The sequence below is a fragment of the Salmo salar genome, chromosome 01, assembly GCF_965601325.2.
Source record: "Salmo salar chromosome 01, fSalSal1, whole genome shotgun sequence".
NCBI lineage: Eukaryota > Metazoa > Chordata > Actinopteri > Salmoniformes > Salmonidae > Salmo > Salmo salar.
In genome coordinates this window covers 178,013,807-178,022,500 of record NC_138291.1, presented here as the reverse complement: position 1 = coordinate 178,022,500, position 8,694 = coordinate 178,013,807, and the positions used below count along the sequence as shown (strand labels likewise).

General features: G+C 46.5%; 1 protein-coding gene across 4 annotated transcripts in view; it reads right to left on the bottom strand.

The window, feature by feature from the left end:
• LOC106572051 (protein Shroom3) overlaps window positions 1-8,694 on the bottom strand; it is a 199,182-nt gene that overhangs the window by 47,062 nt on the left and 143,426 nt on the right. For all 4 annotated transcript variants that reach the window (XM_014145854.3, XM_045693924.2, XM_045693929.2 and 1 more), the window contains one exon: window positions 2,611-2,742. In XM_014145854.3, the coding sequence (XP_014001329.3) occupies window positions 2,611-2,742 (132 nt within the window). The remainder of the gene's footprint in view (window positions 1-2,610; window positions 2,743-8,694) is intronic.

Sequence of the window (8,694 nt, the reverse complement as noted above, 5' to 3'; positions counted from 1 at the left end):
TAAATTGAATCTAGAGAAATAGCATCTCTATTGTTCTGTAACATGTTCAATATCGATTGTATGAATCTGAAAACTTGTTGATTGATTGAATTACATATGCATCTAATTATTTATGTTGTTAGATGTTTAAATGATCACTTTACCCATCTTTATTTAGGCAAAATAACAGGCGTTTCGGTGTCAAGCATCGATCAAACAGATAGAGGACTCTAGGTGGATATACCTCGTTTTAGTATAGACATTGAGGCCTTCCACCATTTTAAAGTTGTCGACTGGGTGGGGATTCCTAAAGGTTGGGAGTGATCAACCAATGACCAGAGAGCCTTGTCTTCTTCAAATTGGGTTTGTAAACCAAAAGTCTAAGGTAATATCCAGGAGCCAAGACTAACATTTATACCAGGACATTGGTCCCAAGATCCAGACCCAGTGAGTTGAGAACCATGACAATTTAAAGACCGAATTTATGTGGTCACAAGACCACTAGATCCAGAGTCCATGGGCCCTTTCTTCAACTGTAAGAAACTCAAGGAGAATAAACTACAGTACAGTAGAGTACAGTAGAGTAGGTTACAGTACAGTAGAGTACAGTAGGGTAGGTTACAGTACAGTAGAGTACAGTAGAGTAGGTTACAGTACAGTAGGTTACAGTAGAGTACAGTAGAGTACAGTACAGTACAGTAGGTTACAGTAGAGTACAGTAGAGTAGGTTACAGTAGAGTAGAGTACAGTAGGGTAGGTTACAGTACAGTACAGTAGGTTACAGTAGAGTAAGGTAGGTTACAGTACAGTACAGTAGGTTACAGTACAGTAGGGTAGGTTACAGTACAGTACAGTAGGGTACAGTAGAGTAGGTTACAGTAGAGTAGAGTACAGTAGGGTAGGTTACAGTACAGTACAGTAGGTTACAGTAGAGTAGAGTACAGTAGGGTAGGTTACAGTACAGTACAGTAGGTTACAGTAGAGTAGAGTACAGTAGGGTAGGTTACAGTACAGTACAGTAGGTTACAGTAGAGTAGAGTACAGTAGGGTAGGTTACAGTACAGTACAGTAGGGTGGGGTAGAGTAGAGTACAGTAGGGTAGGTTACAGTACAGTAGGTTACAGTACAGTACAGTAGAGTACAGTAGGGTAGGTTACAGTACAGTAGGTTACAGTACAGTACAGTAGAGTACAGTAGGGTAGGTTACAGTACAGTAGAGTACAGTAGGGTACAGTACAGTAGGTTACAGTACAGTACAGTACAGTAGGGTACAGTATAGTACTGTACAGTACAGTAGGGTACAGTACAGTAGAGTACAGTATAGTACTGTACAGTAGGGTACAGTAGAGTACAGTAGGGTACAGTACAGTAGGTTACAGTACAGTAGAGTACAGTATAGTACAGTAGGGTACAGTACAGTAGAGTACAGTATAGTACTGTACAGTAGGGTACAGTACAGTAGAGTACAGTATAATACAGTACAGTATATTATAGACGTCTATGTTTTGGGCAAATAGATGTCAATGTTTGGGCTCTTGGAGGGTTGGAGCCCCTTACTAACTATGCATCTCAATACTCTAAACTTTTTCCTGCACTTGTTCACTACCCATATGGTGGTCCTCTGTAGCTCAGTTGTTAGAGCGTGGCACATGCAATGTTAAAATGGAAATAGCCTCAATGGCGCTGCCATAATGATGCCATAATGGCACAGATACAAAGATGAGACCTCTATATATCTCTATGGTTTCAGTTGTGACCGTTTCGGTTTGGACAATTTTTTACTTATTTTGGGACTTTAAAGAATCCCCATAGCTAGCATATGGCTGGCTAGCTTTATAATGTGGACAGATGTACATCCCAGGAAATATATATTTTAGTCCCTTAACCGTACTTTACATATTTCTTGATACATTAGATGTTTGGTAGTGACATTTCTTAAAAATACATGAAGATTTACCAACTTACTCAAAAATGTTCTACACAATATTTGCAAACAGGCTACTCACCATGTGACCATGATGGAGAAAGATGCTATCCCATCACCTGGTGATATTAGTAGAGGTGTGGCTTAAGGTACATTCTACAGTCTGATCACCTGGTGATATTAGTAGAGGTGTGGCTTAAGGTACATTCTACAGTCTGATCACCTGGTGATATTAGTAGAGGTGTGGCTTAAGGTACATTCTACAGTCTGATCACCTGGTGATATTAGTAGGGGTGTGGCTTAAGGTACATTCTACAGTCTGATCACCTGGTGATATTAGTAGAGGTGTGGCTTAAGGTACATTCTACAGTCTGATCACCTGGTGATATTAGTAGAGGTGTGGCTTAAGGTACATTCTACAGTCTGATCACCTGGTGATATTAGTAGAGGTGTGGCTTAAGGTACATTCTACAGTCTGATCACCTGGTGATATTAGTAGAGGTGTGGCTTAAGGTACATTCTACAGTCTGATCACCTGGTGATATTAGTAGAGGTGTGGCTTAAGGTACATTCTACAGTCTGATCACCTGGTGATATTAGTAGGGGTGTGGCTTATGACAACTGTTAAAAAAATAGCTTTATAAATATATTTGATTTATTGATCACTTAATGGATCGCTTTATTACTTGATTGATTGATTGACTAACCTGGAGTTGTATGTGTGATGCCAGGGAGGGTCTATGGTGCCCTGGGATATCTGCACCATGCTGGGGTCTGGCTGGCCCTCGCCTAGTTTGGTGGAGTGCCACGAGTGAGGTCTGGAGACGGGCTCGCTGCGTCTGTAGAACAGAACAGAAAGTGAGGTGTGGAGACGGGCTCGCTGCGTCTGTAGAATAGAACAGAAAGTGAGGTGTGGAGACGGGCTCGCTGCGTCTGTAGAACAGAACAGAAAGTGAGGTGTGGAGACGGGCTCGCTGCGTCTGTAGAACAGAACAGAAAGTGAGGTGTGGAGACGGGCTCGCTGCGTCTGTAGAACAGAACAGAAAGTGAGGTGTGGAGACGGGCTCGCTGCGTCTGTAGAACAGAACAGAAAGTGAGGTGTGGAGACGGGCTCGCTGCGTCTGTAGAACAGAACAGAAAGTGAGGTGTGGAGACGGGCTCGCTGCGTCTGTAGAACAGAACAGAAAGTGAGGTGTGGAGACGGGCTCGCTGCGTCTGTAGAACAGAACAGAAAGTGAGGTGTGGAGACGGGCTCGCTGCGTCTGTAGAACAGAACAGAAAGTGAGGTGTGGAGACGGGCTCGCTGCGTCTGTAGAACAGAACAGAAAGTGAGGTGTGGAGACGGGCTCGCTGCGTCTGTAGAACAGAACAGAAAGTGAGGTCTGGAGACGGGCTCGCTGCGTCTGTAGAACAGAACAGAAAGTGAGGTCTGGAGACGGGCTCGCTGCGTCTGAGGCGGGAGATAGCTCAGATAGAGGGAGAGGACTATGCATGCTAAGTCACACACATGAACTCAGTCACACACGCGAACACAGGCATGCACAAACACACACATAGCATACCAACAAAAACAGAACAATATGACACACACCAACAATAAGGAAAGCAGTACACACTCTCCTGATTTCCATAACAACAAAGATGTACCAGTAATCATACCAATGTCTTTTAGGCTGCTGTGAGATCCTTGAACTAAACGTTCAAACCCCTAGAAGAAATTAAGAAGAGCGTGGGGCCTAGGATCAAATCTTGGGGTTCTCCCTTGCTGACAGGCAGTGGCTGAGACAGCAGATGTTCTGACTTTATACACTGCACTCTTTGAGAGGGGTAGTTAGCAAACCAGGCCAAAGACCCCTCAGAGACACCAATACTCCTTAGCTGGCCAACAATAATAGAATGGTCAACCGTATCAAAAGCGTTGGCCAAGTCAATAAAAATAGCAGCACAACATTGCTTAGAATCAAGAGTAATGGTGACATAATTTAGGACTTTTAAGGTTGCAGTGACACATCCATAACCTGAGCAGAAACCAGATTACATACCGGAGAGAATACTATAGACATCAAGAAAGCCAGTCAGTTGATTATTGACAAGTTTTTCCAACACTTTTAATAAACAGGGCAAAACAGAAATAACCCTATAACAGTTAGGATCAGCTTGATCTCCCCCTTTAAATAAAGGACGAACCGTGACAGATTAAGGAGAGGAGAGACAGGTTAAAAAGGTCAGAAATAGGCTTGGTGATGACAGGGGCTGCAACCTTAAAGAAGAAAGGGTCTAAACCATCTGACCCAGATGTTTTTTGGGGGGGGTCTAGTTTCAGGAGCTCCTTTAGCACCTCGGACTCAGTGACTGCCCGCAGGGAGGACCTTTGTAGTGGATGCAGGGCGAAAAGAGGGAGGAGCGTCGGGGCTAGTCGCATTAGAGGGGGTGGAAGATGAGGAAATGTTGGACGGCCAAGGAGGCGTGACTGAGTCAAATAGGAATCCAAATAGGTTGATTGATGACCGATAATGCAAAGCCTTACCTATGGCTGATAATGTAAAGCATTATTTACGGCTGGAAACGCTAAACCTTATCTATGACTGATAACGCAAAGCCTTATGTATGGCTGATAATGTAAAGCATTATTTATGACTGAAAACGCTAAACCTTATTTATGACTGATAACTCAAAGCCTTATATATGGCTGATAATGTAAAGCATTATTTATGGCTGATAATGTAAAGCATTATTTATGGCTGAAAACGCTAAACCTTATCTATGACTCATAACGCAAAGCCTTATGTATTACTAATAACACAAAGCCTTATGTATGGCTGGTAATGCAAAGCCTAATGTATGGCTGGTAATGCAAAGCCTAATGTATGGCTGGTAATGCAAAGCCTTATGTATGGCTGGTAATGCAAAGCCTAATGTATGGCTGGTAATGCAAAGCCTTATGTATGGCTGGTAATGCAAAGCCTTATGTATGGCTGGTAATGCAAAGCCTTATGTATGGCTGGTAATGCAAAGCCTTATGTATGGCTGGTAATGCAAAGCCTAATGTATGGCTGGTAATGCAAAGCCTTATGTATGGCTGGTAATGCAAAGCCTTATGTATGGCTGGTAATGCAAAGCCTTATGTACGGGCCACAACTAAACAAAGAAAAAGAGGCTGTGTTACATAAAGTCTTTAAATCTAATGATACACATAAAGGTGTACAGCCCAGAGCCCCATATTGTCCTTCCATGCATGGCTCTGCTATAATCTAATCATTGTCAAGGCTTATGTATTGTTATGGAAGCTACAAGCTGGAAGATATTAGCGTTTGGAGGGAAGCACAGAGGGAATCACAGTGTTGAGCGAACCAACATATTAACGTAGTTAGTCATTTCAGATCGCATCGCAACGCCTCAGAGGGTTTATGACAATTTGTTGATGATTCATTACAGCTGTGAACACTGCCTGTAAATCAGACCTGGGTTCAAATATCATTTGAATTCTTTAAAATACTTTAAGCGTTTTTTTTCTACTAGTCTGTCTGGAGTCCTCTGATGGACAGGGGTTACTAGTCTGTCCTCTGATGGACAGGGGTTACTAGTCTGTCCCCTGATGGACAGGGGTTACTAGTCTGTCCCCTGATGGACAGGGGTTACTAGTCTGTCCTCTGATGGACAGGGGTTACTAGTCTGTCCTCTGATGGACAGGGGTTACTAGTCTGTCCTCTGATGGACAGGGGTTACTAGTCTGTCCTCTGATGGACAGGAGTTACTAGTCTGTCCTCTGATGGACAGGGGTTACTAGTCTGTCCTCTGATGGACAGGGGTTACTAGTCTGTCCTCTGATGGACAGGGGTTACTAGTCTGTCCTCTGATGGACAGGGGTTACTAGTCTGTCCTCTGATGGACAGGGGTTACTAGTCTGTCCTCTGATGGACAGGGGTTACTAGTCTGTCCCCTGATGGACAGGGGTTACTAGTCTGTCCTCTGATGGACAGGGGTTACTAGTCTGTCTGGAGTCCCCTGATGGACAGGGGTTACTAGTCTGTCCTCTGATGGACAGGGGTTACTAGTCTGTCCTCTGATGGACAGGGGTTACTAGTCTGTCCTCTGATGGACAGGGGTTACTAGTCTGTCCTCTGATGGACAGGGGTTACTAGTCTGTCCCCTGATGGACAGGGGTTACTAGTCTGTCCCCTGATGGACAGGGGTTACTAGTCTGTCCCCTGATGGACAGGGGTTACTAGTCTGTCCTCTGATGGACAGGGGTTACTAGTCTGTCCTCTGATGGACAGGGGTTACTAGTCTGTCCTCTGATGGACAGGGGTTACTAGTCTGTCCCCTGATGGACAGGGGTTACTAGTCTGTCCTCTGATGGACAGGGGTTACTAGTCTGTCCTCTGATGGACAGGGGTTACTAGTCTGTCCTCTGATGGACAGGGGTTACTAGTCTGTCCTCTGATGGACAGGGGTTACTAGTCTGTCCCCTGATGGACAGGGGTTACTAGTCTGTCCTCTGATGGACAGGGGTTACTAGTCTGTCCCCTGATGGACAGGGGTTACTAGTCTGTCCTCTGATGGACAGGGGTTACTAGTCTGTCCTCTGATGGACAGGGGTTACTAGTCTGGAGTCCCCTGATGGACAGGGGTTACTAGTCTGTCCTCTGATGGACAGGGGTTACTAGTCTGTCCCCTGATGGACAGGGGTTACTAGTCTGTCCTCTGATGGACAGGGGTTACTAGTCTGTCCCCTGATGGACAGGGGTTACTAGTCTGTCCCCTGATGGACAGGGGTTACTAGTCTGTCCTCTGATGGACAGGGGTTACTAGTCTGTCCTCTGATGGACAGGGGTTACTAGTCTGTCCCCTGATGGACAGGGGTTACTAGTCTGTCCCCTGATGGACAGGGGTTACTAGTCTGTCCCCTGATGGACAGGGGTTACTAGTCTGTCCTCTGATGGACAGGGGTTACTAGTCTGTCCTCTGATGGACAGGGGTTACTAGTCTGTCCTCTGATGGACAGGGGTTACTAGTCTGTCCTCTGATGGACAGGGGTTACTAGTCTGTCCTCTGATGGACAGGGGTTACTAGTCTGTCTGGAGTCCTCTGATGGACAGGGGTTACTAGTCTGTCCTCTGATGGACAGGGGTTACTAGTCTGTCTGGAGTCCTCTGATGGACAGGGGTTACTAGTCTGTCCTCTGATGGACAGGGGTTACTAGTCTGTCCTCTGATGGACAGGGGTTACTAGTCTGTCCCCTGATGGACAGGGGTTACTAGTCTGTCCTCTGATGGACAGGGGTTACTAGTCTGTCCTCTGATGGACAGGGGTTACTAGTCTGGAGTCCTCTGATGGACAGGGGTTACTAGTCTGTCCTCTGATGGACAGGGGTTACTAGTCTGTCTGGAGTCCTCTGATGGACAGGGGTTACTAGTCTGTCCTCTGATGGACAGGGGTTACTAGTCTGTCCTCTGATGGACAGGGGTTACTAGTCTGTCCTCTGATGGACAGGGGTTACTAGTCTGTCCTCTGATGGACAGGGGTTACTAGTCTGTCCTCTGATGGACAGGGGTTACTAGTCTGTCCTCTGATGGACAGGGGTTACTAGTCTGTCCTCTGATGGACAGGGGTTACTAGTCTGTCCTCTGATGGACAGGGGTTACTAGTCTGTCCCCTGATGGACAGGGGTTACTAGTCTGTCCCCTGATGGACAGGGGTTACTAGTCTGTCCTCTGATGGACAGGAGTTACTAGTCTGTCCTCTGATGGACAGGGGTTACTAGTCTGGAGTCCTCTGATGGACAGGGGTTACTAGTCTGTCCTCTGATGGACAGGGGTTACTAGTCTGTCCTCTGATGGACAGGGGTTACTAGTCTGTCTGGAGTCCCCTGATGGACAGGGGTTACTAGTCTGTCCTCTGATGGACAGGGGTTACTAGTCTGTCCTCTGATGGACAGGGGTTACTAGTCTGTCCCCTGATGGACAGGGGTTACTAGTCTGTCCTCTGATGGACAGGGGTTACTAGTCTGTCTGGAGTCCCCTGATGGACAGGGGTTACTAGTCTGTCCTCTGATGGACAGGGGTTACTAGTCTGTCCTCTGATGGACAGGGGTTACTAGTCTGTCCTCTGATGGACAGGGGTTACTAGTCTGTCCCCTGATGGACAGGGGTTACTAGTCTGTCCTCTGATGGACAGGGGTTACTAGTCTGTCCTCTGATGGACAGGGGTTACTAGTCTGTCCTCTGATGGACAGGGGTTACTAGTCTGTCCTCTGATGGACAGGGGTTACTAGTCTGTCCTCTGATGGACAGGGGTTACTAGTCTGTCCCCTGATGGACAGGGGTTACTAGTCTGTCCCCTGATGGACAGGGGTTACTAGTCTGTCCTCTGATGGACAGGGGTTACTAGTCTGTCCTCTGATGGACAGGGGTTACTAGTCTGTCCCCTGATGGACAGGGGTTACTAGTCTGTCCCCTGATGGACAGGGGTTACTAGTCTGTCCTCTGATGGACAGGGGTTACTAGTCTGTCCTCTGATGGACAGGGGTTACTAGTCTGTCCTCTGATGGACAGGGGTTACTAGTCTGTCCTCTGATGGACAGGGGTTACTAGTCTGTCCTCTGATGGACAGGGGTTACTAGTCTGTCTGGAGTCCTCTGATGGACAGGGGTTACTAGTCTGTCCTCTGATGGACAGGGGTTACTAGTCTGTCTGGAGTCCTCTGATGGACAGGGGTTACTAGTCTGTCCTCTGATGGACAGGGGTTACTAGTCTGTCCTCTGATGGACAGGGGTTACTAGTCTGTCCCCT